The 24420-nt window shown below is 37.2% G+C and overlaps 1 protein-coding gene across 1 annotated transcript in view; it reads right to left on the bottom strand.

The window, feature by feature from the left end:
- Window positions 1–24420, bottom strand: part of COL25A1 (collagen type XXV alpha 1 chain) — a 452975-nt gene that overhangs the window by 99060 nt on the left and 329495 nt on the right. Inside the window, exons 8-10 of the mRNA XM_028121315.2 lie at window positions 15227–15298; window positions 14393–14500; window positions 12015–12050 (exon numbers count right to left, since the gene is read on the bottom strand). Of these exons, the coding sequence (XP_027977116.2) occupies window positions 12015–12050; window positions 14393–14500; window positions 15227–15298 (216 nt within the window). The remainder of the gene's footprint in view (window positions 1–12014; window positions 12051–14392; window positions 14501–15226; window positions 15299–24420) is intronic.

Genomic DNA, 24420 nt, shown 5'->3' with positions numbered 1-24420 from the left:
AAACTGTAAAATATGTGGACTATGGTGAGCAAGTAAGTCAGAGAAATATGATTGTCCTACTTGGTGATTCCCTTCACCAAAAAGTGTGTGACTCATGGCTTGGGAGTGATCCTTTACCCCTTCCTGCTCAAGTCTATCAGATTATTACTCAAGAATCTCTCCAGCCTGCCCTCTTCATCACCTGCATCACTATGCCCTTGTTCAAACCCTCTTCTCTCCCAGCTAGCTGATGGGCATCCACCTGAGGGCCGCTCTACCTTTAGTCTCCTTCCACCTCTCTGCACAGTGCGGCCTGAGTCAGCTTTCTAGAAGGCTAATGGGTTCATATCTTTCCTCTACTGAAAAATTCAATGGCTTTCCATAGCTTTTGAGAAAAGCAGGAACTTTTGTAAGATTTGTAGTTCATCACAGGAGGTGTGCTTTTGCGTCTCTGCACCACTGTACCTCTGGCTGGCTATTCCTGCAACTTCTCTTTGGTCCTCTCTCCTCTACCCATTCCATCACTTAGAGCTCAGTGCCCCCACCTGTGGGCCTGGTCCCCTTCTTTTGTTCTTCAAAGCGCCCCTATGACAGCACTTCTTTCATAAAATTTACCAACAGTACTGTAATAGTCTGGTTACTTCTTTCTTCACACCAAATGTCTTTTGTCATGCACAATAGCTGGCATATGGTAATTGTCCAGTGACTCCTTTTGCATGCATTCATTAACTCATCCACTTAGTAGTTTTCTAGTACCCACTGAGTGTCAGGCAATGTTCTTGGTGCTGAGGAAACAGCAGTGAACAAAATAAGCAAAAATGCATGCCCTCCTAGACTTCATATTCTAACGAATGGAGAAAGACAGTAAGCAAATAAATGAGTAGCATCAAAGTGTGTCAGGTGGTAAGTGCTGAAGCAAACGGGAATAAGGATTGGGAGAAGTAGATGTGGTAGTATTTTAAAGTGGGGGTGGTGGGGAGGTCAGTGAAGGCCTCAGTGATAAAGTGACTCTTGGACAGAGCCCGAAAGAGATCAGGCAGAGGCATGCATATAAAAGGAAGAAGAATGTTCCAGGCAAGGAAACAGCAAGTACAAAGGCCAAGAGGTGGGCACATGCTAATTGTGTTTAAGGAACACCAAAGAGGCTATAGGTAGGAAGTTGAAGGTGGGGATATGGACCAGGAAGGGTGACTGTATTTGTATGGACTTATAGATTTTTGTAAGCACAATAGTGTTTACTTTGAGGATAATAAAAATTATAGGAATACATATAAATAAATCAAGTTCTTGTACCGTAGACAACAGTGTCTCAAGATGGGAATGAGATTTTTCACCCTTGCATTTACCCAAGGCATTCCAACACTACTGGAATATTCTAACAGCCTCTAGATTACCCCTAAGTGCAAAAATGAGAGAAGGAATTCAGTTCATGCCTTCTATATTAAAACAGCCAAGCAAAAATCATCTTAGTTATATAGTCTCATTAATATGGAAAGTGTTGTGGATGTGGATGTAGGTCCAAGGTCTCTAATGCACTTCAGAAAGCCATTATGTAAACCATATCTAGAATTATCAACCCCAATTAATCTTCAAACACACAGTTAAGAAATGGATGTTTCTATAACCATTATGCATTGGCTGCACTTTCCAGCTTGTAAACATTTTAAAAAGCATTTTTTAATTAAAAAAAAGTCTTTTTAATTTAAAAAGGCTGATAGATCATGGAATGGAAAAAAATTAATGAATTCTTCTGACACCACCGATGTTAGTCCAAATTTGATTGAGGTATTAATTACTTAAACAGGATGCAGAGTTTCTAAATGATGTGCTTTAGGTTGCCTCTTGGGAGGTGTTTTAAGGCAAGTTCTGGTTGCCTGCTATTAGGAAATGATGTTTTGTGTGAGCAGGGGGTGGACACAGTTCCTGTTCTGTCCCTGATGGCTAACAGTAAAATTTGAAGCTCTGAAAGCTGCTGGTCATTTCTGGATACAAGAATATACAACCAGCTTCTGTAATAAAAAACACAGGGAACAAAAAAGAGGTGGTCCATCTGTAAAGAGGAGGATAAAAGCCCCAAACAAGACATTTAAAATTATTTCCTTTTTTAGTTAAGAATTTTTCCATGATTTAATAAGAGTTAGGCAGAACGAAGAAAATACGTTAAAGTCAGGTTCTGTAGGGAAGAATGATAACACATATAGTCTAACTTTTGGAGTCATAAAATGTTAGTACCAGAATTTCTCAGGGACGCGGTGTAACGGACTTTAATTGTAACTTTTTCAAAGATATTAACCTGGTCAAACGCATTGCAAGATCAGAAAATGCATTAACTTGGTTATTAAAGAGTAAGAGGAAATTTGAAATAAATAATGAAAACTGGTCTTACTTAAGAATTCATTTAAGATGTACCTATATAAAATTCCATATTCTATTTGGATGTCTGATGAGGGAAGGTCAAGAAACATAAACTCTAGCCACTATTATATGTATGCCTGGAGTATACTTCAAGTAATGTTTTACAAGATTCAGATTTCATAGCTTAAGTGTGTGGAAATGCCCAACTAGGAACTACTGGGAAATGTTTAGAATATAAGAGAGTGTGCTGAAATGTTTTCAGTGTAAAAGCCGATGATTTAGTTGAACTGGGTATGAAGGAATACAGCATAAACAAGAAAGAGCAGGATAGTGCTGAGATGGGAGAGCCTCATATCTTGTTTTGAGTCTTTCATGGACTCTGTCTTCCGTCACACTTAATCATTTATATTTTCCCAAGCAGTCTCCTATTAGTCTTCACGTGAAGTTCTTAATAATTCTTCGGGGCTCAGCAGTCATAACTCACTTCCTTTGTGAGCCTTCTCCACTGCACCCAGACAGAGCTGGTTTTTATCCTCTGTGTTTCTCTAGCACATTTCAACCAGCTATATTTTAATATATTCACATATTTATAAAATCTACTTGACTAGGCAGCAAGTTCTTCAGGTCATATATTTTAAATCCTCAGTACCTAGTTAGTGCCTAGCAAATAAATATTGACTAAATTGAAACAATGAATTAATGAACATAAAAATTATTAAATTCCACTTACAGGATTTCCTCCATAATTTTACCACTCAAACCATTATTCCTCTATCATGGGAAAGAGTTCCCAGTTTTGAGGGAGTTGTTCCTCTATAAGTATCTGGGAGTTTTGTGTCAATAATATAACTTCCTAATTTCTATTATTTGAAGTAGTTCTTTTTTAAAAAAAGATTTTATGTATGTATGTATGTACTTATTTGAGACACACACACACAAAGAAAACACGCGGGGTATGGGGCAGAGGGGTTGGGAGAGGGACAAGAAGACTCCGTCCTGAGCACAGAGCCAGACCTGGGGCTCCATCCACCCTGAGATCCTGACCTGAGTGGGAACCAAGAGTCAGATGCTCAACAACTGAGCCACCCAGGCACCCCTCAAATAGTTCTTCTAAAACAGGTCTACTTTAGAGACTATCAGTAAGATGGCATGTAATTCTATTAATTCATGAATATTTGACCAAAAAAAAGTTTTAAATGGAGTAATTATTTTTTAAAAGGAATAAATTATTTCTGACTTCTCTATCTCAAGTGCTGAGTTTCTGGGGGAAAAAAGGATGAGTCATCCATTGGTGTTTCTCAAGATTATGAAGCTGTGACCTCTGTAAGGAAGGTCTCTTAAAGCTCAGGAAATTAAAGAAGTAATCCGTTTTTTTCACTACTTAAAAAAACCAGGACCCAAGACTAAATATTGAGTATAAACTACCACCTCAGATTAAAGACAAATCTAGGTATTTGAGAATCTATGTTCTGAGTAGGTCCCAAAACAGAGACTTTATCACCTCTCACCAGATATCCAGAGCTGAAATTAGCTCATTCCATTCCTTCTAAATATTTAATAAATTGTTTCTTGTTGCTGAACTCAAAATGGAAATGACCCAGAAAGAAAGAAAAATTAACAGGCTTCCTCTGCCCTCTGTGATTAAGCACACTTCCCTAGCGTACCATAAAGGAAACAAATTTATGGTTCACGAAGGCCTATCACTGTACCACTACACTCAGTAAAAAATATTTCTATCGAGTAAAGTGTAAGTGCTTTTCCTATTTTAAATCAACAATGTTGAGAAACACTAGCTGCTAAAATTTAAATATCCCATGATCAGCAGAAGGAGGACATAAATTTAGGACTATAATATATAGTCATCTACTCTTCAGGTCTATTTTCCGCCTAGACCACCACTGTCCATCAGAACATTCTGGAATGATGGAAGTGGTCTATTTTGCTCGATCCAGTATGGTAACCACTAACCACAAGTGGCTATGGAACACTGGAAGTGTGGCTAGAGCAACTGTTAGGAACTGGATTTAAAATTTTATTTAATTTTAATTAATTTATATTTAAATAGTTACATGTGGCTAGTGGCTACTGTATTACAAAATGCAAATCTAGACTTTGTAAAACACATAAAACCTCAATCAGGTGAACTGAATTCCAGCCTAGTTCTGCCGCTGACTGCTTTGTGACCTTGGTCAAGTCATTTAACCACTCTGATGCTGTTTCTTTATCTGTGAAGTGATAAACTAGATGATTCCTAAAATTTCCTTTAAATCGGGGCACTTGGGTGGCTCAGTTGGCTAAGCGTCTGCCTTCGGCTCAGGTCATGATCCCAGGGTCCTGGGATCGAGTCCCGCATCAGGCTCCCTGCTCAACCAGGAGCCTGCTTCTCCCTCTGCCTGCTGCTTCCCCTGCTTGTGCTCTCTCTGTGTGTCAAATAAATAAATAAAATCTTTTTAAAAAAATTCTTCTAAATCTTTTACACTCTGCTTTAAAAATAGCCACGTAGTGTGACTAGAAATTGATACAGTTACTTTTCAACTATCCTCATGAAAATTATTTTTTTTAGTTACACCACACATATTCATGAACACACATATACTCCAAATAATCTATAATACACAAATGAATTTAAGAAGATGCAGGAGAAAAAGCAGTTTTAGAGTAATCCTGTTGGATTTATCCTGCCTACTACCACTCCTGGTGTGCAATGACACCTGTTGGGAGAAAAATATAAAGCTGATTCCTTTGTATTAGTACCTGATTTATTGGTTCATTGATTTATATAATTTATAAATCTATATAATTTATGTAATTCATTTAGTTGCATAATAAGTACCAAGCACAATTATTGTATGACATGATAAATGTTGTGGAGGAGGGAAGACAGCTTCTAACTTAGCTTAGTGTGAAGGGATGTGAATATGTGAGTGCGCATGAATGTGAAGGGGTGTGAATATGTGAGTGTGCATAAAGTTTTCTCAAAGAACGTGAAGAAAGCAGAAGTCTAATCTTTAAAGAATCCACTCAGACATGTGGACTCTGTTCTGCCCTTAGCCCTGGGCCAGAGGGCTCTTGCTTTTGGGCCTATGTTCTAAACCCATGTACTCCTCATGGGTAGCCCACCCCCTGACCTTAGACTCTGCTTTGGGCAATAGGGACCCTGGAACTCTCTGCCCCAATGACTGGAGCTCATTTCAATGACTCTGAGTTGCCTCTACCTCAGCTCTGTTTTTCCAAAAGTGAACCATGCCACTGGTGTGCACAACAATGAACTGGTAGAGGAGGCCAAGAGGTGGGTATTTTGAGGCGTGCGGACATAGTTTGATCTTTGAACATTCCAGAATGTCTACAGGTGACAGCTCCAGTCTCATAAAGTTGAGGGATGAGGTAGGTGTGGGAAAGAAAGGGAACAGGCCAGGGCCAGAGGCTGGGACTGGGTTATAGCTCTCTGCATGCCACCACACTCTGGCTTGGATCTACAAGGAGTGTAACAATTTTGCATTTGAACTTTCCAAGTCACTATGAGAACATACCTGTGAAAGTCATAGGACAGAACATATTTTACTTGTCACTTTATTAGTTTGGTTAATACCTTTTAAATATTTCAACACATTGTATGAGGGCATCCATTTATATTCTTGCCGTAAAATGTGCACGTTTGCCCTTAATCTGCAGATGTAAGGCACAGGACTTATATGGACACAACTTTATTTTGAGAAGCTTCTTCTTAATCTAATAATGAGATATGAGAATTTGGTAAAGAGATTTCAATGTCATTGATATCCTCATACAAGAGTGATTTATTTTGCCTCAGTATAGCTCTATAGTACATTGGATCCTACAGTTAAAAGAAATGATAATTAGAGAGGTTGATGATACATTTGAAGGAGACATTTTTTAAGGCTTTTTTCCACTGTTGTTTATTGTACCTCATTATTTACAGAATGTGTGGGTGTGCATATATAACATGGATAAATGACTATGTAATGTGTGCCTGTGCATTTACAACGAAAACAGAATAGAATGAAAGGACTTTAGATCTGGAAGGGGACTCAGATATCATTTAGTTTCACCACTTTTATAGATGAAGAATCTAAAACCTAAATATTAAATTTGTCTGATATAGCTTTCTAGACCTTTAACTGGAGCCAGAGTAAGACAGTTATAAATAGAGCTGATGCACATCCTAGAGGTTGTTATGAAAGACAAAATGAGATAGAGAAGAACACAGACAGTAATCTATTCAGCCTTGTAGACTATCTTTTCATACTTCTGTTACTTGATTGTACTCTTTTTACGTTATGTTAATCACCATACATTACATCATTAGTTTTTGATGTAGTGTTCCATGATTCATTGTTTGCGAATAACACCCAGTGCTCTTAAACCACTACTGCAAAGGATCCTTTTAAAGTCAACTCTTTGTTTCTAAGACACTGAACCAGCTTTAAAGAAAAGTCAAGTGTCATGCTCTCCTACCACACCAAGGTGACCTTTCAACACTAGAAGTCCATGCAGACAGGAATCCAAAGTGAGTTCCTCTGAGTTGGGCAACTGGACAGGGCAGTGGGACTGCACCAAAAGGAGGCATTACTTGTCTACTCTCTCGGTCCATTTGGAAAACCAAACATTACAGGCTCTGGACAAAAGCACCAAGGAGATGGGAAGGACTCTGTTCTTGTGGCCTTTACTTGTACTTCACGGACAATCAGATTAGGTGAGGATAATAAAGCATTAGAACGGTTGCTAAGGCATCTCAGCAGGCAATGTGCACAACTGAAGTAAACACAGTTTTACTCAACAAGATTCCATTGTTAAAATCTAGTCTAATAGCTAAATATCCTAGGATGATTTTGGTCATTTTTGTTATTTGTGATTTGAAGGTTTGGGGTGTTGCTTTCTTCGCTAAATTAAAATCACAGAGAAGCCTACTGTTGTCTCCCTTGTCTGCCATTCTGCTGACCAAGATAGTTGGCAGAGCAAAGTACAATTAAGTAAAATGATCTTTAGATGTGGGAGAGCAATACATTATAACTAAATATATTTAAAGTGAACCTTCACATATTGGTTATTTCAATTTTATTTTAAATAAAGCAGAAGTAATTATTTATGCTTACGTTATTAGCCAACATAAATGCATTATATTCACTTGACCCTAATGTATTAAATGTGTTTGCAGGCAAAATTAAAATAAACTGAAAATATCTATAACATGTTCAGACACAAGTCCAAATTTCACCATAAGGAACAATAAGAGCAAAAGTTTTTCTGAGTTTTGAAAAAAAACTCTGACACCACCAGAGCCCAATGAATGACATTTGAAATACTCTTATAATTCAGAAAGAGATGAATGGATATGCTATGGAGTTTGCATATATTTGGGAGGAGAATGAGGGATGAAGATAGGGTTTCAGAGTAGAGAAAGTGATTTGGTCTATAAAGCCTTGGATGTAGACACTTTGGGCCACAGAATAATTTCCAGGAAATTGGGATGAATTGGCATATTAATAAGATATTTATAAAACATCTATCTTTTACGTTTCTGAGAACTCCTGTATTTGCCAATGAAAGAAATAGTAAGACTATCAAAAGAAAAGCTAATTTCAAAAATGGTATTTGAACAACTATTTAAACCTCTGAAGAACTTGAAAAATAAAGATCACTTGCGCTAGGTTTCAGAACTTTAGCACTTCAATTGTGGTCAGTCCTTCCTTTGATTCTTGGGTCTAGTTTTATGACTCAGAGCCACTCTCTTCTTATTTAAATGGAGTCCAATTTATTTTAGCTCGAGATTCCATCTTTTAAAATCTCATCCTGAACTTCTCAAAAAACCCAAAGGTCATGTTTACAGAATAGATGCACAGCAGGATTAAATAAATGTGGAACTGCTTGAGCTGCAGGCCTTCTTTTTAATTCTATCAGAGATGCTGTTAATCTTCAGATGATTTTTTTGCAATATAAAATATATATCCTGGATTATGAAAACTAATTCCCCACCTGACACACTCATAAACAGTTTTGTAAGAGCTAATTTTAGAATGTTCCCAGGTTTTTTCATGTCATCATCAGAAACTATTTACATTTTAAAAAGTTCTCCAGTGCCCCTCAAGACCCTTTTATAAGCAAATACTCCTCCACGATACAAAGCAATAAATGTAGTGAGTTTTGCATACTGTGAAAAAGATGAGAGCCATGCTTTTTATTATCTTTCCTTGTTTTCACTGGTGGATGAGAAGAGAATTGTTATGAAAAACTGATAATGTAAGATGATCGGAGAAGGCCAAAAAAAAAAAAAAAAAAAAAAAGACAACAGCAAATACGACCAAAGGAATAAGTTGCACTATCAATCACAGTAGTTGATACGCTGCAATTTAACTGATAGCTATAATCACACTGTTCTTAGCCCTTACATTCTTTCTGTATGCTAAGTTATGTCAGCAGGGATTCATCTTATGAGCAATATTCTGGTTTATGGAACTCTCTGTAGTTCACAAAGCATTTTCATATTATTACTATTTCATTTGCTTCACACCATAATCCAGTGAGATAGATGAATTAGGAATTACTGCTTATATGTTATAGATCAGTAAAAAAGATCACAGACTATAGTCATACACTCCTAAGCAGTTTTGAGGTCAGAACTACTGATGCAATGTACTTTTCTCCCTACCAGACTTTGAGTCAAAATTAGCATGCAAACACACACACACACACACACACACACACACACACACACACACACACACACTATTTAAAAGAAAAAAAATTTCCAATGAAAATTTTCTCCCATGAAAATTGCTATTATTTTTCCAGGATCCTCTTCTTTCTTTGAGATGGGTTAAAATATTTAGGTGCTATTTGAATTAATAAATATAACTAGTGGTTTTTTGAGAATGATAGTTTTTTAAACCATAGAAATATTTCACTTTAAGCAAATATAAGATATAAAAATTCAGTTTGCTGGGAAGAGGAATTAGAGGATTATATTGCTTTACAAAAAGACTCTGAATGGGATTGCTTTAAATAGCAAAATTCCCCAGAACATTTAAGATATGTTGATTTATGAAAATCTGATTCATATAGAACTTTACAGGAATACATCTGTTATATAAATCTGTGTTCACCTGTAATTTACTCTAGGGGGAACAACTGAGTGATAATAATAATAACACACTCATATAGTTCTTCATTATGTATTTTAAAGTGCTCTCCCCTAATTTATTGCATTTGTCTTTGGCAACCTTATAAGTGAGGCAGAGAGGGTATTATCCTTTCTTTATAGATGAGAAATTGAGAGGTTAAGTGACTTGCCCAAGGTCAGACAGACTCTTCATTCATTTACTGCTATTTGAGTGATGTAGTTTTAACAGGTTAGTCAAGGAAGTAAGGCTCTTCCTCCTAATTTTTTTAAGCAGCTGTGAAGGCTATTAAAACAGAGGTGGATGATCTCACAAATATAATGCTGAACAAAAGAAGCCAGACACAAAAGTGTACATACTGTATGATTCTATTAATATAAAATTCAAATGCAGGCAGAATTAATTTATGGTGGCAGAAGTCAGAATGGTGGTCAACTTTGGGAAGAGGCGGATGGTGACTGGAGGGGAAAGGGGGGTTTCTGGGATATGCTAATATTGTATTTCTTGCTCTGGTTTGTGGTTACATAGTTATGCTCACTGTGAAAAGTCACTGAGATGTATACTTGTGATTTGTTTACATTTCTTTATATATATTATGGAAGTTTTCTTTTAAAAAAGAGTTTTATATCTTTAAAAACAGTACAGCACTTTAGAATATCATTACATTAGCACTAGGTGTTATGCACAAACAATGAATCATGGAACACTACATCAAAAACTAATGATGTAATGTATGATGATTAACATAACAATAAAAAAAGGAAAAAAGAAAAAAAAAGAATATCATTACATTACAAATATCCTTTGAACATTTGTGATTTCAATTAAGTTTCCTAGCTGCATTCTAAAAATGAAAATATGAACTAAATTAGAAGAGTTTAAAGAGAAGGAAAAGTTTATAAAAAACAAACAAACAAACATCTGGGATCATCTTCACCTGAAAAGTTGCTATCTGAAATGGGAAATCAAAGCAAACTAAGATAACATAATTCATTTAGGACCAGTGGAACATTTACATTTAATGACATTAAGCTAGGAATTGTAGAGAAATGACATTAAATTGTGATTCACATAGTATATTCTAGAGTATATGTATGACTCTAAGGAAGATAAGATTTTAATTTTTTTAAAAATCTGCTTTATTTTAGAATTTCATATATTAGACTGCTACATTGGGCATCAAGGTAGAAAGCCAATGGCAATGATAAAAATCTGAGGAGAATGTGCATACCTGGGGACAAACATGGGCTCCTGAGAATCCCAAGTAGCCTTCCATGTAAGAATGTTTGGGAGAAATATGTTTTGACCATCATCCAGGATAGAAATTACAGCTGCATTCAGTTGCTTAAGGCAGTTTCAAAATTTATATTGCAGTTTTCTAAGAATCCTTCACCCCCTGTGCCCCTGTAACTCTGAGAACTAATGCCGCGCTTGTACCCAAAGTTACCACTGACGACATATGTTTTGTTTAATTTTCACACATTATCTTTTTTGTTGTTTTTCTTTCATTTTATTTTTCTAAAAAAGAATCAATTATAGTACCTTCAAGTCATCTGAATCAATTCTCTATCTTGATATCATAGGTTGGGAACAAAGAATTTCCAGGTGTGTGTGTGTGTGGAGGGGACAGACCCCATTTCAGGGTACTTGCCTTTCACCAGTCATGTTTCAAAGCCAACTCCACCACAGCTAGGACTACAGCTTGGTGAGTCTTTTCCCAGGAGGGCTTTTGAAGGCATCCTGTTCAGGGAGAAGCCTTTAACCTTTAACCCATTCACACATTTGTTTTAATTCCTGACCAACTGCCGTATTCTTGTGGGTTAGGGCCTTGCTAACTAATTTTTAAAAAATACATGTTAGACCCTAAACACCTGTAAGTAGCAAGCTGCACATTGTGTATAAGGCACACAATCAAGTTGATTGTGATCACTACATCCAGGACAAGTGTGAGACTTAGCTGTCTTCTGGAATCTGGGTCATTAGAAGGTCAACCTGTGTTCCCCAGAACCTGGCTCCAGAGATAGGGAGGAAGAGACAGGAAGAGCTAGGTTGAAGGAATTCTACTCTTCAAGGCTCAGCAAGCTGCCCCAACTTCTCTTTCACTGTCAAAGGATAAACAAATCACGACGAATGGGACACGCATGTCTATGGGCAAGTCCATGTGGAATCATTTCATGATGTTTTTTAATGACAGGGATCAAGAAGGCACAACTGTTTCTTTCTGGGGGAACCCTTCAACAACAAAAACTCCTTGAATCCCTGTGGAAGCCTCACTACACTAATTCACAGTTAGTCATATTCCTCTGAATGTGACTTTTGAAAACTGAAGACTCATTCCTATTTAAGCTAATATGCATATCCCTGAATTTAATCTTCCTTACAGCAGCTGAATAAAGCAAATTCCATCCTTTGACCTTCCTCACTGTCTCTCATTCCTCCCACCTGAAATCTCTCACTATTTCCTTATCCACAATCTGGACCACAGTTTTAAATAACTTAGACTTCCATTATTTTTAGTATAGAAAAAGAAACTGAGATACTTGCCATCAAGCCTTGTTCTCCTGGTTTCCCTGGTTCACCCTTAAAAAAGAATAGTGATAATTTTTATTTATGCTGTAAACATTAAAAAGCAATTTCAATCTTTTTTTTTCTCTTTCACAATACCCACCGGGGTGCATGAATGTCAAATATACTTTTCAGGCTAAGTAGAGAAATGCAAACACAATGTAATAAAAAGAGAGCCAAGTTCTTTCTTCAAATGCATTTTATAAACATTTTAGGATTCAATAAAATGAGTCTAGATCACAGCAGAGATTTAAGAATTATGCCAAGAATGTATTCTAAATAAAACTAGTAGGGGTGATTATATTGTAAGTCAATAAATAGTCCTAGAAAAATATTTAATTGCAATTCCAGTAACATCTCATTTATTATGTTCTGTTCATGATGACATAAAGATGATGACCTAGGCCTCTTTATGAGAACTCAGAACTTCCATATACAGGACAGAGAGACAATTGCTCTTAGTACAGGAATTAAATAATAAAATGAGCAGATTGATTTTGAATTTTGGTTTCCCTGGATTAATGATGGCTGAAATAACATGTTTTATTAAAAATAATAGCATATGTTAAAATACATAGAATTTTGTGCTGTATCATACCACTATCATAGTTTTCTAATACTCAGATTCATATAAAATTCCTTATTATGTTTTATTGTCATATTATTATATTGATAGTTATTGGCAACAGATAGCTTTTGGAAAGACCATTTGTGTAATGTTGATAGCTATAGAAATTGTTGGACTTTAAAAATAAGTATTTCTCAGTTTGTTTTTATAAAACCTTTTTCTAGTGGTTATGACGGTATATAAAAATTAACTGTGAGACTATAAATACAGTTTAATTTCTCTTTGTGGAATTAAAAAAAACAAACCCTATTCATACTTCCATGTAAAAGCTCCATTTCTTACTCAGATGAATAAACTATATTCATTTAGGGGATAACATAATTTTTCAATTATTTACAGGTTGTCATACCTTACCTTTATCTTATTTCTTGAAAGTAATCTATACTTTGAATTTCCTGTAGAGTATACAATACCCAATGATCTAATTTTGTACCACCAAAATGGTTTTAACTACTCTTCTTAGTTGAAGAAACACTCATTGTATCTTTCTTGGCAACCAGCAATTATTTGGGGAGCTTTTAAATATCCCTAAAGGTGTGCTGTCTCTATCATTTGGGATATCATTCCAGGAAAATATCAGACCTTCGAAAGCAGTTTCAAGATGAAACCACTACCTTTGATGGTTCAGTGAAAGCCATCCTAACAATCAACCAGTCATAGGTTGGGAGTCAATCCCTCACTTCAAATGACAAATTTACAGCCACTTTCAGAAAGGGAAATGGGGCTTCCAAGAGATTGTCTCAGAAAAGCCATAAAGTACCCTATATTCTTACAAAGAGAATCACTCTTTGAAAAAAATATGTAAATATATGAATATAAAAATGAAATACACCAAAACATTAATGACTATGGCTTATTTTTTTTTTCTTTTTGGTTCTTTAGTTTTAAAAACTTTCTACTTTGTGGATAACTATTTTCATTCTTTTGTACTATGAAAACACTCATGAAAATAATTTAAGTCAAAGCAATAGATAAATAAATTAATTCAGCAATAAATTTGAATTTCAAGTCCTAAGGCCATAATATAAGTATAAATTTTTTTTATCTTTTCCATATATTTCTTTCAATTGCTGGGTTGTCTCTACCAAATCAAACCACATAACTACTGTATTACTGACACTTGATCAATCTTAGTGACTAAGTACTTAGATCTAAGTATTGAGATGGCTTTAAAATCATTTCTATTAATAAACTTCACATATAAAGGACAAATGATATTCAAATCAGACCTCCTGATGTTTTAACCATTAATGTTACTGTTTTATTAGCATTTTTTTCTTTTTTGGTCAATTTATTTACAAGAGAGTAAACTTTAAGAAGATTTACCTCCTTTGCTTTCCATAATTCATATGGGACTTTATTGTCTGCCACTGATCCTTTGGAGAATGTTGCCAATCTCTCACCTAGATTTTCAAGCTATTCTCCCATCATTTAAGCCAAAGGCACTGATGTATTCTAACATAGTCAGGACACAAGTGAGATCAGGTATGCTCAATCATGGACTTCTTGAGGCTTACCTGAAAACCAGTTTAGTTGCCTTCTCCGGGTCTCTCTTTGTGTTTCGTGTGGGTTCCCCAGAGATTGAGTGGTAAAGCAGAATCCTGCTGGCAGTGCCCTTTCTGCTTGGGGACTTTCACCCCACTTCCCTGCAACCCCCTAAGGCCCCTCCTTACCCCACTCCATCCCAGTTCTCAGCCCTTAAAACAAATGGATCCAAAATGCAACTCACGGGCACTCCTGGCATTCCACGGGGGCCATCTTTCCCTGTGTCCCCTGGAGGCCCTCTTGGGCCAGGGGGGCCTGGGGGTCCTGGAGGCCCAGCCTGTCCTTGGTCACCCTGTAATGGAGAAGGGAACAGACCAACAATGGCCATGAAAGATAAAGACCCAGGTCTTCTTTTCAACACTTTAAATTTGTATTATCTAATCCACATTTACACTATGAAAAGAACCAGAACAATCAGAAACATGAAGCCTGTAGGCAATTTGCCTGCCAGCAGGGAGCAAATAAATATTCATGCTGGGCGAGCTGAGTCAATGCTATTTAAAATCAAAGCAGCTCAGGAACCAGCACTCTCAGCTTTTGGAAGTAGTGTGTAAGTTATCATGATAGTCAGAGCTGGTATAAAACTTTTGCATAACTTGATTCATGACACTGCTGCATCAGTTATATTCATCTTGTTTAATAAAATGGCTGCATTTGTGGTTGGACAAATGTGTTTACTTTTTCACAACTTATAAAATTAAACATACAAGCTCTTGTCAAACTGTGTAATAATTGATAAATTACCAAAGCAAGAGAGCTTAGAAACTGGATCTATTACTGGATATAATTTCAGCTGTCTTTCTTTTTTTTAATTAAGGAAAAATTAGGCATTCTTGCCTTTTTACTTTGGTACTTCCATATACATTTCAAACAAATGCAGCTCCCTAGACATAGTTTTGCTCCAGGATAGTTCCAAATAAATACCCCCACCCATGAGAGATAAATGGTAAAGCAACTGTAAATGGAGTAATAACTGAATGTTAAGAAGAAATCAGACTTGAGCAAGAAGAAGCACTACCTTAATGAGGCGGCGTTTAATGAGCTGCTGATCAGCAGAGAGAAACCCATGATTGATTTTAGGAAACACCATCTGATCAGTCAGGTGAGGTCAAAGGTTGAAGTTCAGAGGTGAGAGAGTTGGAGAATAGACATCAGAAGGCCCCAAGAAAGAAATAAAGATATACACATTAGACTTAGAATGATCATTAAACAAAATGGAACTGGTGCTTGTGTCTGACGTCAGACTTTCTCTTATTGTAAGAAACATAACCTGAAAATGGGATGGCGAGACCAGATTTGTAGTTAGAGAGGAGTCTTTTGTGTATCCCATCATTTTGCCGTGGGCATTAGGCCTCTTTAATGCAGTGTATGAAAGAAGCAGGAACGCTCCCATCACCCGCACCCTGCACACTGAGCAGAAAGTCCGGAAACAAAGCACCAGTTCCAATTCCGTCAGACTTGTCAACCAGCATAACGTGGCATGAACGCAACCGCCATTTTATAAATGCCTGAAGTCCAGAGTCCTGAGGGTTCTTTAATTGACCGAAAAATGTCACAGAGTGTTGGCATGCATGCAGATCAAACCATCGAGGTGTGGCACCATCCTAGATGGTCATGCCTGCCTCTCTTCATTATCCCTGCTCGACTTCAATATCCTTCTCTCTTCTATGTTCACGATTCTCCCTCTCAATAGCTATTTCACCTCGTTGATGTAGGTGAGGTCCCAAGGATCCAAGACCTCAATGCATATGGTGAAAGGGAGCAACTGGACTTGGCAAGCCAATTTAGATGTTCTTGCTCACTCTTATGCTGATTGCGGGCTCTGACTGAGCAGCATGGGTGTCAGCCACAAACCTTGACGGTGAGGATCTGATTACTGTGCAGAGCAGCAACTGTGGGGAAGCCTGGTAGACCCTATGGACGTGGGACAGTACCAAAACAACACGACACAAAACGTCACACAGACATCCCACTGATAGACAAACAAAACGAGCATGTACCTAAGACCACCCTGTCCCGGCTTTAAGTCTTATCTTGTTTGACACACTGTACAGGAAATCAGACACACGAGGCCCCCCAGCAAAACATTCCTTTAGTGGAAAGGCCAGATTGAGAACTCATTGTAACTTGCCCTTGTGGCAGTTACACTGGGATCTGTGTACACACTCTTAACAGTTCTGGAATCTTACATACAAAATGTTAGCACGATATGGAGATAACTGCAGACACTGTTACGAAAACAACACTGTAATTTCCTTCCATTGATATTCTGTTTACAACTCAGGACATAACACATATTAATTCTTTTTTGGACAACGGTGAACAGAATTTTGCGGTCTGATCAGAAATATTCCTCAGAATAAATGCAGTCCTCCTCACAAAAGATAGTCTTACCACCCACATATCAAAATTTCTCTCTCCAATCATACGATGATTCTCAGGTCTTTCCTGTTTCAGGAATTCCTGCAGAGGTGGTGGATGGAAATCTGTCTCTTATAACATGCGTATTTCATGTCAGAGGGATTTATGGTCACACTCAGCGGTAATCGCTTCTGTCACGTAACTTTTCCAAAAGAACTTGACAGTTCACACAACCCCTTGAAGCAGAAAAGTGGTTTTTGAATTCCTTAACCAGGGAGAACGGGGGAGAGATGTTTTAGACACTCGTACTTCACTAACTTGTGCTAACTCGTGTTCACAGGCATTATCAATTGGGTAGGTCTGAGAGAGAACTCTCGCCTTTGTTCTGTTTCTTTTCCAACAAAATGAGATATTGGAGCCTTTTATTCCAATTTTTTTTTCACACAAAACATGTTTATCATATAAATAAAATAAACAGCAACCATAGCTTCCATGGCCTCAGGTGACTGCAGGCTTCCTAGACGTTCTCTCCTCGTTGCCCTTCCCCTCTTCCACTCAAATCTATTCTGAGGATATTTTTAGTGAAGGCGAGTAAGTTTCTAGTTTTTAAATTTTATTAATCGTGGTATGTTTTTCTCCCCTATTTCCCCCTTATTCGGGATATATTTTCCTTTTTAAAAGAACCAATAAAATTATGTCTGTGGTATGAAGACATCTCTTCAGCCCTAATGCCTTTGTGTTTCATTCCTTAGAGCTGGGACTTCTCAGGAAGCAAAGCAGGGGAAATCTTATCTGTTTTGCCAAATCCTTTCTGATAAGGCTATTAAGTTTCTGGGTAATTTTGAGGTGACCTGTGTCTTCTTTTTCTTCTCCCAAAGTAAAAGTCCTTGAAACATAGACGCTACCCAAATTCAGAAATACTACAAGTTGGAAAACAGATGTGTACAATTTGCTTTTGTTTTACTATGGAATATGAGCTTAAAATGTTATTAGATGGTAATGTGCCAGCATCTTTCCATCTGTGACTCATTAGCCCTATATTACACAGTCAGAATTTTATATATAAATCTCATATTTATGTAACAAAGAACAAAAACAGATACAAACAAGAAGTCTATGAGGGATCAGAATCTTGACTAGTGGCAATAAATCATAATGTCACTTTGAACAGGATTATCTAACAAAAATAATTTAAAATTAAAAGCCTTTTAATAACATACATGGTAGGCCTTACAAATGTTTTGAAATTTGAATGTATAAATAGTCACTTCTTGTACTCCTATCTGAGCATGACCAGCTTGCTGTTTGATCATATTTTCTAAATGCTCACAAAAAGCACTGGTTTTATAACTTCTTAGTTTGGTTTCCAGTGTTGGTGATATCTAAAGAGGAAAGTGGATAGGTAATTCTCTCCTTGGACAGATCCTTTTCATCAAACAGAAAATCTCTATTTGAGGAAGCTAATTTTATATTCCTCAATCATCTTAACTGTAGAAAATGCTACCAATTAGGTGCTTAGAGTTACATTTTGAAGATTTTATTAGTGAGTTAGGCAAAAGGACTTCAGAAGTTTATATGAAACAGAGTAGACAGAGACATGTGGAAGAATTCTCTTAAATTCTAACAAAAGTCCCATGGCCTGGGCCGTAATATGCTAGGACCCTGTGCTTTTCAAACCTGGGCAATGCTTGAAGGGTACATGCCAGTGTTGGGCGGGGGGAGGGTGGGGGGGTAGATAAGGGTTATTTAAAGACAATAATAAATATGGCACATCTTTCTTAAGATTCAAGTTTGATAAACATTAAATAATTTCACATTTTTTTATGTAAATCAAACATTGTCATATTACGGGGTAGAATGCAAAATTTGTACAAATTTTTAAAAATTTTACCATTTTCTGGTGGTAGAGAACCTCATACCACAGGGGATACCTCTAGATTACAGGTAGATACTGAACTCATCCTCTCCTTCCCACGGGAGGTCTTTGGAGGATAAGTTTGAAAAGTACTGGTGCCGAATACTTATCTGTAAGTAATGGTTTTATGTGGCCATAACAGTTAGGCTTCCCTGGCTGTTCACACAGAGTGTACTTTTTCATTAACTATGCCATTTTTTTTCCACAGTATCATTAGTCATAGTCCTTTCTAAATAAATGGAATGGACATATTTCACTTGGTTTTACATCTTGGAAAGCTTGCCTGGTACACAGATGGTTCAATTGGGTGTGGGAAAAAAAATTTGTCTCCGGAAAAACATGGAGAAAGAGTCCAGGAATAAGCTGAAATGCTGAAATAATGTGTACAATTTTCACTCCCAAATATTTTGAATTCTTAAGAAATTGGATGTACGAGAGTATAAAACTACCTTACACAACCTACTTTCCTCTTGAGGGCCTACACAGACAACTTCATGAATCTTCCTGACATTCCTCAAAGTAGGTTACAATCTCAGACCAGTGTTTTAACATCATTTTAGGAGGAGTTTCATGTCCCTTCATTACCTTGTAGAAGCAAAGAGGAAAGCCTATCCCAAAGAAATGCTGAACAAATAGATATTTCATAAGACATGCTCCTAACTACTTAGAAGTCATAAATTCAAGATGCTATTATTTATTGTATACTCAGTGATGGTGTTAGATGATTACATTATAGTGAGAAAACTTTGTGTTTTGTCAAAAGTATTCAATAACGCAATGTTAGAGCCAGGAATTTAATCCATGACTTCTAATTCCAGACTTTGTCATCATGTAGGATATGTTTTTATAATTTCTTTCTACCTTTACAGTTTGAATATTAGAAATATCAACAATATATAAGAAGTATTTATTGAGTGCCTTCTGTGTAGCATTTGCTGTACTAGGTGAGGGGATTGAATGGTAAGCATGACCACAAGCTCACAGGGGTCAACATCTAGAGGAGAAATAGGAAAAAAGAAGCAGGCAGTAATCATATGGAGGCATGACCATTTTGGTGAAGGAGAGGGGCTACAAAGTACATAAAAGTGTACCTAATGGCAGGTTTGAGGAACCCTGGAAGACTTCCCAAGCCATGTGAATGAGGGGATGGGAGTTAGTACAGCAAGAGGAATACTAAAGACAGAGATCCCATTTAGGAAAATATTACAATAGTCTAGTTGAGGGACTGGGCCCTAGAACTAGAGAAGGGACAAATCCATAGTTTCAAGTGATATTAAGGAGGTAGGATTCACAGGACCTGTAGTCTGGCTGAGAGCAAAAGGGAGAAGGAGGAGCAGTGAGTGGCCCTAGGTCTCTCATCCGAGTAGTGGAGGATGGTAGAGGAAACACTAGAAAATAATGGGTTTTCTGGGGCAGCTAGGTGGTTATGGATGACGAATTCAGTTAGGGACCTATTGAATTGAGGTGTCTATGAACAGCCAAGGCATGGCAGTTAGATATGCATATAAAATAGTCAGGAGAGAGGTGGGATTCACAAGTCTAAGGGCTGCTGAAGTCACGTAAAAAGGCTGCAGAGAGAGCAGATTTAGAAAACAACTCTTTGGAAAGACTTCAATTTAGGGATGAGCAGAGGAAGAAGCAACTACAAAGAGAAATAGTAAGTGTGGTTGTAGAAGTAGGAGGAATGCTAACTCACCTCACAAAAAATTCTATACAGGCAATGATTCAAAATGATTCATTAATGAAAACTGCATTAATTAATTGTGCTGTATAAATAAATATACATGAACTGAATTCCTCCACTCACTGTTGCACTGAGAGGTAATCTAGAGGCTAACAGTGGCCAATGCCACCAACAGTGGATGCTCACTGATATACACAGGGGAGTATATCTGAGGTTGTAGAGGTATAAAGGAAAAATTAAACTATTAATTATAAAAGTGGACAAGGAACCTCAAGAGCAAATCACATTGGAAGCTGAGAAATGAAAATCCCCGAGTTTCTCCATAATGTAAATAGTATCATGACTGTGTTAGCCTCAAATATATCATGCATTACAACACAACAATTACAGTGGGTATGTGTACAGCATAAATAAAGATGAATATTTCTAGAAGTTGATAGAACAATTTCTAGCTAAGAGAGACCAGATGGGGAAACATTGTAATAGGATGCAAAAATATTTAGGTAAAAGAGTAACTTCAGTTTAACAGCAGGAACTGCTAGAAAGCAAAATAGGGAAAGAAAAAAAATTAAGAGAAAGGAATTTGCTGCTAAATCATTTCATATTGCAGTAAATGGTATACTCTGAATAGAAAAATCAACTACACGAAGCTAAATAGCTAATGGAATCCTTTGAAGAACCAAATACCATGAGCCTATGAAAATCAGAATTTATAACTGATGGAAAAAGATTGGCTTATGGAAATATTAATTATGGGAAGAACTAGCCTTCTGAGTTTGAATATAATATTGGCTCAAAAAGTTAATTTCTTTTTTCTATAGATACTCTAAGTTCCAAGCTATTGGGTTCTATCATAAATGTTAATCCTAGCCACTCCAAGAATTATCTTTTTATATATAAATGATACATCTGAATTTGAAAATTATTTAGAAGAGAAAGAGAACAGTATGATCTCCACATTGACAAATGTCATTAAATACTATAGCTACTAAAATGCTAAGTAAACACAAACTGCAAAAGATTTGTGAATAAGCAGAAAGATGGCAGATACTCTTCAACACTGGCAAGTGTTAAGTATAAGAAAAGCCTCCTAAATTACACGTACTGAGAAAGTCTCCATTAGTTATGTATGATCTCATAAGGGATTCCATGGGTTGTTGTAGTGTTTGCTAAAGATACACAGTTAAGAAAGGCCAACAGAAGATGAGAGCCCATGAAAAGAGGTAAGAGTCCTAAAGAAGTATTGTTCTGCCCTGAGGCAACCAGAGAAATGTAGACACAGGATACAGGGAAGAAAAATAAAACAGCCTTGCAGTCTGGAAGACTGCACAAAAATAAAAACTGTGTCAGTTTTATTTATATAAATTTAGCTATCATCAAATCAGAACAACTCTCTTGAAGTGAACATCAAGAGAACAGTCCTGTCTTAGAGGTTCTTCACAATAAAGATAATAAATAATGATGATGGTGGTAATGACAGTGATCAGCATTCACATGATACATACTATGTGCCAGAGATTATCCTAAGAGCTTTATAAATGTTAACTCTTTTACTCCTCACAACAACCATTTGCCAGATGAGGCATTTGAGGCACGAAGCGGTTAAGGGTTTTGCTCACCTAACTAATTGTAAGTAGAGGAGCCAAGATGCACACCCTGGCCATCTGCTCTAGAGTCTATACTCTTCATCATTATACTTTCCATAAATCCTTCATAGTTTCTGAATTTCTTTCCCATTTATTCATTCATTTTTCAGGGAGAATTTAATAGCATTCTACTGGGAACAAGGCAATATTTGGACATTGAGATTAGAAAGCCTTATCCCAGGCTTCATGGAACTTAAAGGATAACCAAGAAAGGCAGATGTTAAACAAGCAATTACAAATGCGGCTGGGATCTCTTTTGAGATATATATTTATATATATATACACACACACTCCTTTTTGCTTTTATTTTTTCCAATTCCTTTGCCCCTCAGTCAAGTTCTTAGTTAACTACCTGCTATTGCCTCAGGAGAGGTATAAGAAGGCAGGGTGGAAAACAAAACTTGTCTACCAACATGTCTAGAAACCAGAAATATCTAGGAAGACACTCCCTCAAACTGGAAGGAAGGAATAGGTCTGTGGTCCCCAAGAGCAGAGGAAGCCTAAGCCCTGCTTCCCAGAGGCACTTCCAGGAAGCAACAATGGCCTGAAGAAAAACGGCCATGTGACACGTCTAGATGCAGGAGATCATGGGCAGCCTTGCAAAAGATTCCCCTGTATTAAGCATGGCACAGAAGTAGCAGAAATTTTCCCATGCCCTATAACATAGAGAATTTTTTTATTATGTTATGTTAATCACCATACATTACATCATTAGTTTTTGATGTAGTGTTCCATGATTCATTGTTTGCGTATAACACCCAGTGCTCCATTCAATACATGCCCTCTTTAATACCCATGACCAGGCTAACCCATCCCCCACCCCCTACCCCCTAGAACCCTCAGTTTGTTTCTCAGAGTCCATAGTCTCTCATGGTTTGTCTCCCCCCTCCGATTCCCCCCCTACATTTTTCCCTTCCTACTATCTTTTTTTTTTTTTTAACATATAATGTATTATTTGTTTCAGAGGTACAGGTTTGTGATTCAACAGTGTCACACAATTAACAGCACTCACCAGAGCACATACCCTCCCCAGTGTCTATCACCCAGCCACCCCATCCCTCCCACTCCCCACCACTCCAGCAACCCTGTTTCTTTCCTGAGATTAAGAATTCCTCATATCAATGAGATCATATGATACATGTCTTTCTCTAATTGACTTATTTTGCTCAGCATAATACCCTCCAGTTCCATCCATGTTGTTGCAAATGGCAAGATTTCATTTCTTTTGATGGCTGCATAGTATTCCATTGCATATATATACCACTTCTTTATCCATTCATCTGGCGATGGACATCTTGGCTCTTTCCACAGTTTGGCTATTGTGGACATTGCTGCTATAAACATCGAGGTGCACGTACCCCTTCGGATCCCTACATTTGTATCTTTGGTGTAAATACCCAGTAGTGCAATTGCTGGATTGTATGGTAGCTCTATTTTCAACTTTTTGAAGACCCTCCATACTGTTTCCCAGAGTGGCTGCACCAGCTTGCATTCCCACCAACAGTGTAGAGGCGTTCCCCTTTCTCTGCATCCCCGCCAACATCTCTTGTTTCCTAACTTGTTAATTTTAGCCATTCTGACTGGTATGAGGTGGTATCTCATTGAGGTTTTGATTTGGATTTCCCTGATGCCAAGTGATGTTGAGCACTTTTTCATGTGTCTGTGGGCCATTTGGATGTCTTTGGAAAAATGTCTGTTCATGTCTTCTGCCCCTTTCTTGATTGGATTATGTGTTCTTTGGGTGTTGAGTATGATAAGTTCTTTATAGATTTTGGATACTAGCCCTTTATCTGATATGTCATTTGCAAATATCGTCTCACATTCTGTCGGTTGTCTTTTGGTTTTGTGGACTGTTTCTTTTGCTGTGCAAAAGCTTTTTATCTTGATGAAGTCCCAGTAGTTCATTTTTGCCCTTGCTTCCCTTGCCTTTGGAGATCTTTCTAGAAATAATTTGCTGCAGCCAAGGTCGAAGAGGCTGCTGCCTGTGTTCTCCTTTAGGATTTTGATGGACTCCTGTCTCACATTTAGGTCTTTCAACCATTTTGAGTCTCTTTTTGTGTGTGGTGTAAGGAAATGGTCCAGTATCATTCTTCTGCATGTGGCTGTCCAATTTTCCCAACACCATTTGTTGAAGAGACTGTCTTTTTGCCATTGGACATTCTTTCCTGCTTCGTCGAAGATGAGTTGACCATAGAGCTGAGGGTCCATTTCTGGGCTCTCTATTCTGTTCCATTGATCTATGTGTCTGTTTTTGTGCCAGTACCATACTGTCATGATGATTACAGCTTTGTAATAGCGCTCGAAGTCCGGAATTGTGATGCTACCAGCTTTGCTATTCTTTTTCAACATTCCTCTGGCTATTCAGGGTCTTTTCTGGTTCCATACAAATTTTAGGAGTATTTCTTTGAAAAAAGTTGATGGTATTTTGCTAGGAATTGCATTAAATGTGTAGATTGCTCTAGGTAGCATTGACATCTTCACAATATTTGTTTTTCCAATCCATGAGCATGGAACATTTTTCCATTTCTTTGTGTCTTCCTCAATTTCTTTTTCTTTTTTTTTAAACATTTTTAAAATTTATTTGACAGAGAGAGAGAGACACACAG

This window comes from Eumetopias jubatus, unplaced genomic scaffold (assembly GCF_037043125.1).
Source record: "Eumetopias jubatus isolate StellerSeaLion01/CBP00866 unplaced genomic scaffold, mEumJub1_p1.0 scaffold_2, whole genome shotgun sequence".
Taxonomy (NCBI): domain Eukaryota; kingdom Metazoa; phylum Chordata; class Mammalia; order Carnivora; family Otariidae; genus Eumetopias; species Eumetopias jubatus.
This window is presented reverse-complemented; position numbering and strand designations above follow the sequence as displayed.